This window comes from Quercus suber, unplaced genomic scaffold (assembly GCF_002906115.3).
Source record: "Quercus suber isolate HL8 unplaced genomic scaffold, Cork oak 2.0 scaffold_37, whole genome shotgun sequence".
NCBI lineage: Eukaryota > Viridiplantae > Streptophyta > Magnoliopsida > Fagales > Fagaceae > Quercus > Quercus suber.
In genome coordinates this window covers 949,097-962,240 of record NW_027069502.1, presented here as the reverse complement: position 1 = coordinate 962,240, position 13,144 = coordinate 949,097, and the positions used below count along the sequence as shown (strand labels likewise).

The 13,144-nt window shown below is 34.5% G+C and overlaps 1 protein-coding gene across 1 annotated transcript; it reads right to left on the bottom strand.

Moving 5' to 3' along the window:
- Window positions 1-8,266: 8,266 nt before the first annotated feature.
- LOC112038325 (outer envelope pore protein 24, chloroplastic) lies at window positions 8,267-12,237 on the bottom strand. Its single transcript, XM_024071134.2, has 3 exons — window positions 11,927-12,237; window positions 10,959-11,318; window positions 8,267-8,607 (listed from the first exon to the last, which is right to left on the bottom strand). Exons 1-3 carry the CDS (start codon window positions 12,131-12,133, stop codon window positions 8,527-8,529), a joined length of 648 nt encoding a protein of 215 aa, XP_023926902.1. The 5' UTR covers window positions 12,134-12,237; the 3' UTR covers window positions 8,267-8,526.
- Between the last annotated feature and the right edge of the window lie 907 nt (window positions 12,238-13,144).

The following is a 13,144-nucleotide window of genomic DNA, read 5'->3' as shown; positions in this document are numbered from 1 at the left end:
CCTCTTTCATTTAAAATTTTTTTTCTCTTTCTTTCTTTTCTCTCTCCGGCTTCTCTTCTTTCTTCCTTTTTCTTTCTCATTTTTTTTTTCTCTCCTTCATCTACTCTTTGCTTCGCTGATCTACTTCACCGTTGCCAGCCCACTCCCATGCTGCTGACCTATGCCACCGACACATCGCAGACCCACGCCGCCAACCCATTTCGCCCTTATTTGGTTGCTTCTTTTTTTTTTTTTTTTTTTTGATTTTTTCCCCTGCTGTCGGCTATGGTGTGGTGGTGGTTATGGTTGTGTGGGTATATCGGCATTGGTGGGGGGCTGGGTTCGTCGGCATCAATGGATATATTACCTAGTGAGGAATGGACTAGATCGGCGTTGGTGGTTGTGGTTGTGTGGGTAGATCAGCGTCGATGGGTGGCTTGGTTCATCGGTGGGTGGCTAGGTTGTGGGTGGATTTGTGGGTAGATCAGTGTGTTCGTGGTGGTGGCTCAGGTGGGTTTTGTGGTGGTAGGTGTGGGTGTTGCCTGGTGGGTCTAGTGGGTGTAGGCTTTGTTGATTTTTTTTTTTCTTTATTGTGGGCTGTGATGGTGGTGGTTGTGGTTTTGGTTGTGGGTCCGTTTGGATTGAACTTATTGTTGCTGAAACTGAAAACTGAAAATACTGTAGCAAAATAATTTTTAAATGTGTAAATAGTACTATGGGACCCATTTTTAATGAAAGAGTTGATAAAAAATGAAATTTGTGGGTCCATGAACAGTGCACAAATGCATTGTTCATGGACAGAAGTCAACAAATGTGGCTACTGTTCATGTGAACAGTAGCCGCACAGTTCCGCTTTGCTCCCTCTCACGCCTGGAAAAAAAAAAAAAAAACGTGAAAATGAAAACGCGCCGTGAGAATAATCTCAATCCAAACGCCCTCTGTGTGTGTGGCTGTGATAGTTGTATATAGTGAATATATTATTTTATTGTAGTGAGATGGATTATTTTATTGTAGTAGATATATTATTTTATTGTGATGTTTATATTATTTTATTATGTTAAAAGTTAAAATAGATCCACTGCTGCAGCATGTGTGTAAGTAAAATAGATAAAGTAATTTTTGGTGGAGCTAAATAGTTATATTTTTAACTCCACTACTGTGGATGCTCTAAGGTGCTAAATCTTGATATTCAAAGGCATTATATCGCTTCAGTTTCTTGCACTCTTGTACAGCAATTAGCTTAATCATTAGGCCATTTAGACAATGACATAAGGTTTCAAGTGGTTTCATTGGCCAATTCAAGTAGCTTAACCATTAGGCCATTCAGACATAAGGCTTCAAGTGGTTTCATTAGGCCAATTCAAGAGGTTTCATTTGAACCCTAGGCTTCAAGTGGAGTTGCATCTAGATTATATAGATTAAAAAAAAAAAATGATATTTAAAATTGTAGAACTACTGAAATTTATGTGACAAAAACGTCTTCGACTATTATAGATAGATTATAGATATAAATTATTATATATCATTAACTACTCAAGTGGGAAGTTCATACAAAAAAAAAAAAAAAAAATACTACTCAAGTGGGAACTCCACAAGGAGTCCTATCCCTATAATAATTTATTAAAAAAAGAGTTTAAATAATTTGATGAAAGATTTTTTTATTTTTTCACGCAAAATACATGTATGGACAAATCACTAACCCGGCCTAACCCAAACCAATCCATACAGGCTGGGTTGGGTTAAAAAATTTTTAACCCAACAAAATCATGAAAAAAGTAAAAACCATCCAACCCGATATACCCAGTTATTAAAGTGCATCACACCATCACTAAAGACTCCTACCTTGGCGGTACACCTCAACAAGACTCCTACCAAATATTACTAGCTTGGCAATACTTTGGTCTTTTAATTTTTTTTTTTTGAGAAACTTGGTGATATTTGTTTTTCTTGCATACCGTGCGGCATTCTTCCCTTCTATTCCCAATGTTTTTCAAATCCGTGATTATCAATGTACGTATCGCACAAAATTCTGTTTATTTTCAATATGTCTTTTAAAGTTCCATGTTTTTCTTTTGAATTATGCGGAAATAGGTATTTATATTAAAATTTTAAATATGCGAAGCTACAGTTTATAAACTTTATATATACTTCTCAAACAATCCTATATATTCAGCAGTCTAATTTGTTTGTAGACAATTGCAATTTTTATTGTAATTAGTAACATTAGGTTATTATTTTGGTTTATAGATTAATATACTTGTTAGGAACTGAATGCTGATATATAATCAGTATTCAAGTCAGTGTTCATTGCGGATTTTATTGGATTGCGGTGTTCGAAAATTAAACCAAAATTCACTTACATTATTTATATTTTTTTGTCTTCGGAGAAGTTTCTCTTTAGAAAATTTCAGTAGATTGTGTTTTTTGTCCTTGGATTGTATCATGTATGGCTTTAGTTCTTATTGGGTCTTGTTTGATTTAAGTGATTTTTAATTTCACTGTAAGGTTTCAAGTTTGTATATATAACGTAGTATTCAAAATTCATATCCTCCTCATTAACAGGCAGTCAGATTGATTACAATGGGGATAAATTCCCAAGAAAAGAAAAAGCAAAAATTGGACACACAGGTTGGATTTGAAGATCTATGTCTGGAACTTGTAGAAAAAATCCTCTCTCATATCCCCTTAAAAGCTCGTACAAGATTGAAGTGTGTATCAAAGACTTGGTGTGATTTAATAACCTATCTCCGCCACTCGAGCTCCTTCAAATCTTCCACAAGCATAGTTTATGATCGTAGGAGACAAGACACAATGGGTGAAGCCATTTTCATCACATTTGAAGACCAAGGGGGAGTAACTTGGGGACAAACCTCTCTGATATTCAGTCACACATTCCATGGTGGCTTCTTGCTCGATTCTTGCAATGGCTTGCTCCTATATTTGGCGATAGATGAAGAACGTGTTACAAAGGATGGAGAGGCTTGTACAAAGTTTGTTGTTTCAAACCCTGTTCTTAACCAATGTCTAGAAATTCCTTTCCATCAGAGATGGCACTGTTTAATTTTTGCAGCTCTTGTCTTTGATGGGTCACAAAAGCACTTCAAGGTGATACATTACTCAGTGGACGGATTCAGCAAAGTAATCAAATGCTACATTTTTTCATCTGAAACAATGGAATGGAAAGAACATGAAGCAAGAGTTCTAAACTCCTCGTTTTTAACTGATATTAGGGGCTGCAGTGATTCTTCACTTTACTGGAAGGGAAAACTCTATAGCACATGGGGCAAAAGCATGCTGGTTTATAATGTTGAAAAGGGTTTCTTTAATCTCGTGTCATTACCCAGAATAGGGCATTGGTGATGCGAACCTCAAACGACACGCTTTGAGACCCAACAAACAGTATTGGAATAATTGCCCAAGAAAGCTAAAATTCAGATTTTGATAGAACCCTGACCCAACGTTTATAAGTGAAACGCGAACCAAAGGTATAAGTAACAGACTTTGACCCAATGATTATAATGGAATCATGAACCAAAGGTATAAAGTTTGAACACCACAAGGAAGAATCCTTGATAAGTTCACAGTTCTTGAAGAACCAAAAGAAGAGCAAAACCTCACATTTTCTGATTTTTATTTTATAATCCCTTATTACAATGAGTGCATGCTATTTATAAGGCATGACTGAAAATAGAAAAATATAAAAAACGTACTAAATAATAAAACCCTAAATAAAAGTTGATTTGGTCTGAAATTAGCATATCCCAAATAGGAAAAATAGCTAAAAACGTTCTAAATAATAAAAGCCTAAAATTAAGGTAGATCTAGTCCAAAAATAGATGCTCCAGACTAGGAAAAATATCTATTAACTGATATGAAGCTGAAAAATCAATCAGCCATTAATCCACGTCATAAATTAAGCCCAATTAAACCAGATCAGCCCTCAATAGCTTGAATTAAATTTATTATGCCTTCATCTTCCTTTGGGCCAAGCTTAGAATGTCTTACGTTAGAATCAGCCCAAATCTCTTGAATCAGCCCATTAAGTGCTTCTTTGATCTTCTTGGATCTTGCTTTAGTAATAGGCCCAACTGGAACATGCAATGGATCCTTGAATGCTTGTTGATTCTCATCAATTGGCTTAAGGAAGAATTATTGTGGGAGTCCGAAGGTCAACTACAATACTGTCATTCAGGTTTTGGAGGATTTCATATATGGACTTACGAAGACTTAAACTGCAAGTGGTTGCTCAAGCAGTGTGTGACAGATGATGAATTGAAGTTGCAAGATTGTGTGTTATTTCTTGATGATGAGGAAAAGATAAGGTTCCTAAAAAGTTTAGATTATATACATGTTATTGCCTTTGATGATGACTTGCAGATATTATATCTTAAAATTTCGGACGCCATCTTTTCTTATAGCCTAGAGACTCGACAATTAGCAAAAGTCAGGTGCACTGATCCTTCTTCTTCATTTGACTTGCGCGAATTCGATAATTATTCATTAATCTCCAAAGCTTACTAGTTTAGACAATAGTCTTCTTTTACATACTAGCCAAGAGTAAGATGCCCTGTGGTTTCATTTGCTCCAAATGTTTTGTCAATATATTCTAAACTTGCTCTTATTTTGACGTACTACGGATTTTGTGACTCAATTTTGAAAATGTAAAAACTTCATAATATTGTGTTTCTTTAGCTTATAGATCGATCCCTTAGGTTGTATGTTTTATGGCTTTGGTTCTAATTTGGTCTTGTTTGGTTACTTTGGTAAAATTCTGACTAAAAGGAATCAATGTTTTAGTAGAAGCATTGTTTCGTTGATAAGATTACAACTTGTTGAGGAACAAATTGTACCATTATAGTGATTTTGGGGTTGAAGACACAAATTTGGAAGGAAGTCTGCTATGTTATTTAATTAGATATTTCATGGATTCAAAGTAGGGGTGGCAATTTTTACCCATATCCATGAACCCACTAATTATCCACCTTATTTAGATAAGTCTTAACCCAACCCATTTGAATATTTGGGTTAAATGGGTAAAGACCCATTTGGTTATTAATTAGATGGGTCTAAATGGATAAATCCACTAATACCCCACTAAACCCATCTAAAATTAAAATAAACAATATAAAATCTAAATTTCTAGAAAATGACCAAAATACTCTTGAAACCTAATAAATGACCAAAATACTCCCAAAATCCAAAAGATTACCAAAATACCTCCAAAACCCAAAAAATGGCCAAAATACCCACAGAACCTTAAAAAATTACCAAAATACCCCAAAAATCTAAAAATTACCAAAATACCTACAAAACCAAAAAAATGACCAAAATATCCCCGAAACCCAAAAAATGACTCAAATACCCCGAAAACCTAACAAATGACCAAAATATCCCAAAAACCTAAAAAATACCAAAAAATTACCAAAATACCCCCGAAACCTAAAAATGACCAAAATACTTCCAAAACCCAAAAAATTACCAAAATAACCCCGAAACCCAAAAAATGACCAAAATACTCCCGAAACCTAAAAAATGACCAAAATGCCCCCGAAACCCCAAAAAATGACCAAAATACCCCCAAAAGCCTAACAAATGAACAAAATACCTCCAAAACCTAAAAATTACCAAAATACCCCCAAAACTCTAAAAATGACCAAAATACCTCCAAAACTTAAAAATTACCAAAATATCCCCAAAACCTAAAAATTACCAAAAAAATGACCACAATACCCCTAAAACCTAAAAATGACCAAAATACCCTCAAAACCCAAAAAATGACCAAAATACCCCTGAAACCCAAAAAAAAAAACCAAAATACCTCTAAAACCTATAAAATGACTAAAATATCCCAGAAACCTAAAAAATGACCAAAATACCTCTGAAACCTATAAAATGACTAAAATACCCCCGAAACCCGAAAAAATTACCAAATTACCCCGTAACCTAAAAAATGACTAAAATGCCTCTGAAACCCATAAAATTACCAAAATACCCCCTAAACTTAAAAGAATGATTGAAATACCCTGAAACCTAAAAAAAGGACTAAAATACCCCCCTTGAAACCTAAAAAATGACTAAAATACCCCAAAAACCTAAAAAAATGACCGAAATACACTAAAAACCTAAGAATTACCAAAATACCCCCTAAACCTAAAAAATGACTGAAATACCCCTAAAACCTAAAAAATTACCAAAATACCCTAAACCTAAAAAATAAAATACCCTGAAACCTAAAAAATGACTAAAATAACCCCAAAACCTAAAACAATGATTAAAATACCCCAAAAACCTAAAAAAATGATCGAAATACCACCAAAACCTAACAATTACCAAAATACATCATAAACCTAAAAATTGACCGAAATACCTCCAAAACCTAAAAAATAACTAAAATACCCCCGAAACCTAAAAAAATTACCAAAATACCCTGAAACCTAAAAAATTATCGAAATACCCCAAAAACCTAAAAAATGACCAAAATAACCCCAAAACCTTAAAAAAAAAATGATCGATAAAAACCCCTGAAACCCAAATTATGACCAAAATACCACTAAACATGTAAGATGACCAAAATACACCAGAAACATCTGAAATTACCGAAATAGAGGTTTAGGGTATTTTGGATGTTTCGAGGATATTTTTGACAAATTAAAGGTTCTAAGAGTCTTTCAGTCATTTTATAGGTTTTGAGGGAATTTCAGTAATTTTTTAGGTTTCGGGGTTATTTTGATCATCTTTTAGATTCTAAGGGTATTTTAGTCATTTTATAGGTTACGAGGGCATTTATGTCATCTTCTAGTTTTAGGGTTATTTAAATAATTTTTAGATTTTTTGGTTATTTCAGTAAATTTCTAGGGTTCAGAAGTATTTTGGTTATTTTTAGGTTTTGGGGTATTTTGGTAATTTTTTAGGTTTCGATGGTATTTTGGTCATTTTTAGGTTTTGAGAGTATTTTGGTCATTTCTTGGGTTTCGGGGGTATTTTGGTATTTTTTGAGTTTTGGGGGTATTTTGGTTATTTTATGGGCTTTGGGGGTATTTTGGTCACTTTTAGATTTCAAGGGTATTTTGGTCATTTTTGGGTTTCGGGGGTATTTTAGTCATTTTTTGAGTTTCAAGAGTATTTTGGTCATTCTTGGGTTTCGCGGGTATTTTGGTCATTTTTAGGGGATATTTTAGTCATTTTAGAGATTTTGGAGGTATTTTGGTCATTTTAGTGGGTTTTAAGCATATATGGTGATTTTAGAGATATCGGAGGTATTTTCATCATTTTAGAGGTTTCATGGGTGTTTTGCTCATTTTAGAGATTTTGGGGATAATTTTGGATGTCCAAGGGTATATTGGTAATTCTGGAAGTGTAGGGGTATTTGTATCATTTTTGGTATTTAAGGATATTTTGGTAATTTTGAAGGTCAATAGGGTATTCAAGTAGTTTTAGAGGTATTTGAGTCATATTGAGTTAAATGGGTGGGTTACTAATTAAATGGGTTGAGTTGGTAATGGATAATTAATTTATATATAAACGGGACGTAAATGAATAAATAGGTAATTACACACCCAACCCATTTATGACCCAACCCGCCCATTTGCCACCCCTAATTCAAAGCAACCTCTCGTTACTTTGTTATTGATGTTTACAAGCTATCGTTACTGCTGACTGAGCAGTAATTTTGGCTCCTTTTTAATGGAAAAAAATTCTTTTTTCAACTTCTTTATCAAACAAGTTTTCAAATTGTGGTTTTAATAACACAGTTTGACCCATACCATACTAAATTTTTTAGATGGAAGCAGGCTTGAGTTCTATGTTTATTATAGTAAATTTCCAATTGGCAAGACATTTTTTTTTTTTAGAAACAGAAAATTAAGGAAAAAAAAATTTACCTAGCCTAATTATCTTAGTATTAATAGAAAATAAAGGGTAAAAACCTTTGGAAGCTTTAAGTACAAGCACCAATTTTTAGATTGAACAGTCAATTCCCAAAGGCTCATCTGGTTCCGGGAAGAAGCTCAATGTAACAGACTCAACATGCTCACTTAAAACTGTGAACAAGCTCAAATCACATTTAACGTAGGGAACACAAAACCAACTCGAGAAGCAAGCGAACTTCCGGGTCAAGATCAAGCAATACCATGAATCCAGGGCCACCTTATCGAAACACAAACAATCTAGGCCCAGATGATAAGCATCCCACCCGCACAGTAATTGTTAAATAAATTATACCAAACCTCTACATCTGCCTCCCTTGCATGCTACACTAGTAAAGTGTAGACAAATGAATAGCAAAATGTTGACAGGTTAAGGCTGTTGCACAATTATATTGACCAGAAGTTCATATTTCATAAGAAAAACTAGCAGTTTGACAATCATTGCCAGTTTGCCACTGAGCTGGCCTTTACCAGGATATCAGCTCACTTATAAAAATATACAGTGTCTAGGGGAAAAGGAAGCTCAAAGTTTCATGAATTGCAGCCAATTAGAAGCTGTTTGTCTGATCTTGACAGATTTCAACATGCAAATGAAAAATAAAGAATATATATTCTAAGACAATTAAATCTCCAGATTCCATGTACTTTCAGCAATTAATTTCGGCACCTTATTTTCCTCAGCCAAATTGACAGACGCTGAAATCTGGAAGATACAAAAAGTGAAAGTTAGAATACATTGTCAACTAGAAAAGTAGGAATCTAACAAATTGTTTTCTTTTTTCTTTTTTTCTTTTTTTTTTAAGGGAATATAAAAAATTGCCAATTAAAAATCTAAACCCTTTTTTTTTTTTTAGTTGTATCTGACAAATCCAACGTACAGTTGAAAGTTAAGTGCAGACATCTAACTAAATCATACGAGCATTAGAATTTAGAAATCTCATAAACTCTTAACTGTACATCCAAATTGTTGAAAGTTAAGTACAAACCTTTGTTTAGCATTATAAAAATAGGGTCTTATAATAAGAAAAGAATATTCCTGAGAAGCATTTCTTAATTTCCAATAGTTTCTAGACTATGAAATAATTAAATTATACTCTATACGTAGACAGCAGACTATCAACATTTCTACGGACCTTTTAAATTACATAGCATATAATTTAACACTTATCAATGATATTGCTACCATTACTATCATCTCCACCACACTAGCAATGCAGCTACAGGAATACAACCTAGTTTCGCCTTTGACAGCACCACTACTGCATTCATTCCAAATTCATTGCCAGCATCAAAACCACAAGCACAACTTTTGTCAGTACCTCAACTATCATTTCCTGATTGCCACCTTATTTAAGGTATCCCAACCAGCCATTTCCAACACTACCCCTGACAATTGCCACAGTCAATCACTCCTACAGTACCATCATGACAAACACCAATTTCAAAAACATTTAGAGTGTGTTTAGATACCGCTTATTTTGCTGAAAATTGAAAACTAAAAACCCAAAAAAAAAAAAAAACTGTTCACTAATGAAAATACTGTTCATTTGCCTTAACGAGGCACTGGTCCAAAAAAAAAAACCAAAAACACAGAAACACAAGACACATCAGCCCAATCCTAATGTATACTTAGAATACTTTTTTATTGATAAGTTTACACAAGCACCCAGTGGTTTTGAACCTGCGACCTTACCTTACCCAAGTAAGTCTAGAGTCAGACCCAATTACACACCCGAATCCACAACATGCTTAAATTTCACCTTGTGATTGATGCGCCTAATTTTTTTTTTAGCAAGTACCCGATGTGTTCCTATGTGTATAAGTGCTGAAATCCAATCACAAATTGACACTCAAGCATGTTGTAAAATTAGGTGTGGATTTGGGTGTGTTCGTAGGCAAATTGTACCTTACCCTCTACCCTTTCTTATGAGTGGATAAGGTGCTCTTTGAGCAATAACTCATTTGCAAAAATTTTAAATTTCTAATACAATGATCAAGATCCTCAATGCAATTGCATGTAAAAAATAAAAAAATAAACTATCTATTGCATCATCACAGCCAACTGGCCCTGAAATTATTGAGAGAAGACATTTGACATTTACGCATTTTCAAATGCAGAAAACCCCAGGTCTTTTGCAAATGATTTAAAAAAAAACAAAAACAAAAACAAAAACAAAAAAACAAAAACAAAAAACAAAACAAGAGACAAAGACTTAACCCATCTTCAAATTCATACCATGCCAGGAGACCGCCATTTATGAGGAACAACTGAGAAATGTTGTGCTAAAATGGTTTACTTATACTATTTAGTTACCTAACAGTAACAAGACACAAAGACAAGAATGTAAAAGGTTTGCTACTAGGCAATTCTTATTCAGCATTAAGTTTCTATTAGAATTTTAATGTTTTAAACTGCTGAATGTGTGTTTAGAGGAGATAAGCGTGAAAATTGGAGAGTAAAAACTCGTATGATCAGAATGATCTAATATGCAGTCATTTTATATAAAATATGTGGATATAAAGACTAAAATTTGAAGAAATCAAAACAATGACATAAACTTGTTTTCTTTTTCTAGTATGCCGTTAAATTTTGTTACACATGCAAACGCATAAACGTACAGTCAGATCTTCACAAAATCCTAGCTTTCATGAAAATAATAATTTTTAAACAGAAGTACTGGGCATGTAGTAAGCTGTTGTTAGCACCAGCCTCCAAATACTAAGAACCCACTCAGACCATAACTAAAAAGATAGTGAGACTTTGACAGATTTTTCTAGCTTAATCATTTGAAAGGTTCAGGTATACACTCCAATAAGCTCCCAAAAATTACTAAGTCATGATTAGAACTTCGCCTACCAATAGATTAGCACATCCAAATTCCAAAACTTAACCACAACAACCCCATTTTAACTTAAAAACACTAATTATCAATTGAATGCAGACCTATAGTTCAAAAAACACAAGCTTCTTTAAACATCCAAATCCCAATGCAAATAGGGAAAGCAAGATTAAAAAACTCTACTGATAACACAAAAACAGGAATTCATATATACCTTGAAAGCCCCTTGCTGCTTCGAGTTCCTCACCCACTCCAGTCCAAGCACTTTGCTCGACGTTTGATACGAAGCCCTCAACACATCATCATCATAAACCCTACGTGATACTGCAAAGTCCCACGAATTCTTCGCCAAATCATAGCTCGGCTCAAAAGTGTTCACTCCTCCGTGCACATAAGTGTACTTCAGCTTGCAATTGCTCGACCCAAGGGTGTGATTGGCCGACAACTTGTTAGCCGAATCCAACACCAATGTCCCATCCAGAATGGTCCTGTTGTCCCCTCTGCTGTGAATGTAAGTCAGATTCAACGGTTTCTCCAGAACCCTAACCGAGTTCATGAACTGAAACCGAAAATCCTGCTCCACACACACACAATATCTAACTTATTATGTCTGTCTATGTGTATATTAAAATGTAACAAACCATCTACTCTGTTTGGTAACTGAAAATTCGAATTAACTCATATGACAATCTGGAACCAACCTTAGGGTGCGTCTATGAACTGTTGCAAAACTGTGTTTTGAATTTAAAATGAGCATTTATAAATAATAATAAAAAAAAAAAAAAAAAAAAAAGAAACTGTGAGGAGTTGCTGTTGTAAAATGGAGTTTTGGATTTTAAAAATGCTCTTTTAGAACCCAAAACGGCTAACCAAACCGACCCTAAGGGCCCGTTTGGATTGACGGGAGGGAGGGGAGTAGGGGAGTAGAGTAGAATTGGCTTAGGCTAATTTTGGGTCACTCCGGCCCTTCCCTCAATCCAAACGTAACATAAGTACCTTACAAGTTACAACATGTATTTCAAGTTTTCTCAGGTAAAATTGTTACTAAGAAACAATATGATAGAAAACAAAACACATTGAAGTCTGTCTGATACTGAAATGTTTCTCAATTTTCGATTAGTTTGGGTGAGACTTATGAGAGTGACCAAACAGGACTTCAAAATTAGGAGTGGTGAACAGTACCTTTTTGGGAACGTTGTAATCAAGGATGAAGAAGCCGGGTTTTTCAACGGCTAGAGCCAAACCGTTTAAGCTAGGACCGTTGACGACGGTGGCGTCGGTCAGTGAAGCTCGGAGCTTGACATCGCCGGCGTTGAAGGCGACAGTGGCGGCGGCGGCTGGGCTGTTGCTTTTCTCTAGTTCGTATCTGCCTTTCAAAGATGCCTTCATTTTTGGGAGAAATGGGAGGGACAGACTGACAGACAGCGAGAGAGACAAGCGGAGATATCAAGCCTTATTAATGGGCTGTAATTTGTAAATAGTAAATACAAAAATGTTCTTGCGGTTGGTGGGGTGGGGGTTTTTTTTCTTTTTCTTTTTCTTTTAAATGCTTTTAAAAAATAATAATAAATCAACCAATAGCGTCCGCCGGTCATAATTGCTCCTAGCTAGCTCTCCCTGTTTTTCTCAAACAAATTGAAAAAAAAAACCTTTAATTTTGGGATTTAGCTTACCTAACGTGCATTTATACGGGAATTATGTGTGTCTTAAAATGATGGAAAAATATTACCTACTAGCATTTATGTGTACTATTTACTCTCATATAAATAGTAGATCTCACCATAAATTTAATTAGTGAAATCCACCATTTATGTGAGGAGAAAGAATACGCATTTATGATACTTTGGGAATATACAATAATTTTTCTAAAATGATAATATTCCCTTTTGGGAATAGAAATTAAAGCCTTACCCCAATTTTATTTTTACTTTTATTTATTTTCATTCCCAGTTGGTCAAATCTTTAATGTGTTATCTTGGGACAAAATTGCAAAATGCCCCTTTTGGGCAAACTAAGCAGCGTTTTGCCCTCTTTCTCAAACTAATTAGGGAAATGCTCCTCTTTTGAAAATCGAGTTTCTCAAAATCGATTTAGGCCATATAGTGGCTTTTTTAAGAAGTTTATAGTGACGTTTTCAGGACCTATTATGGCGTTTTGTAACTCGATTTATATAAAATCGAGTTATAGGTAAAAAAAAAATTAAAAAAATTGCCTATAACTCGATTTATTGAAAGTCGAGTTACAAAACGTCACTATAGGTCCTGAAAACCTCATTATTGGTATTTAAAAACGCCTCTATAGGGCTCCAGAATTTTTTTTTTTTTTATAACTTGATTTTGAGAAAATCGAGTTTCAAAAGAGGCGCATTTCCTTAATTAGTTTGAGAAATAGGACAAAACG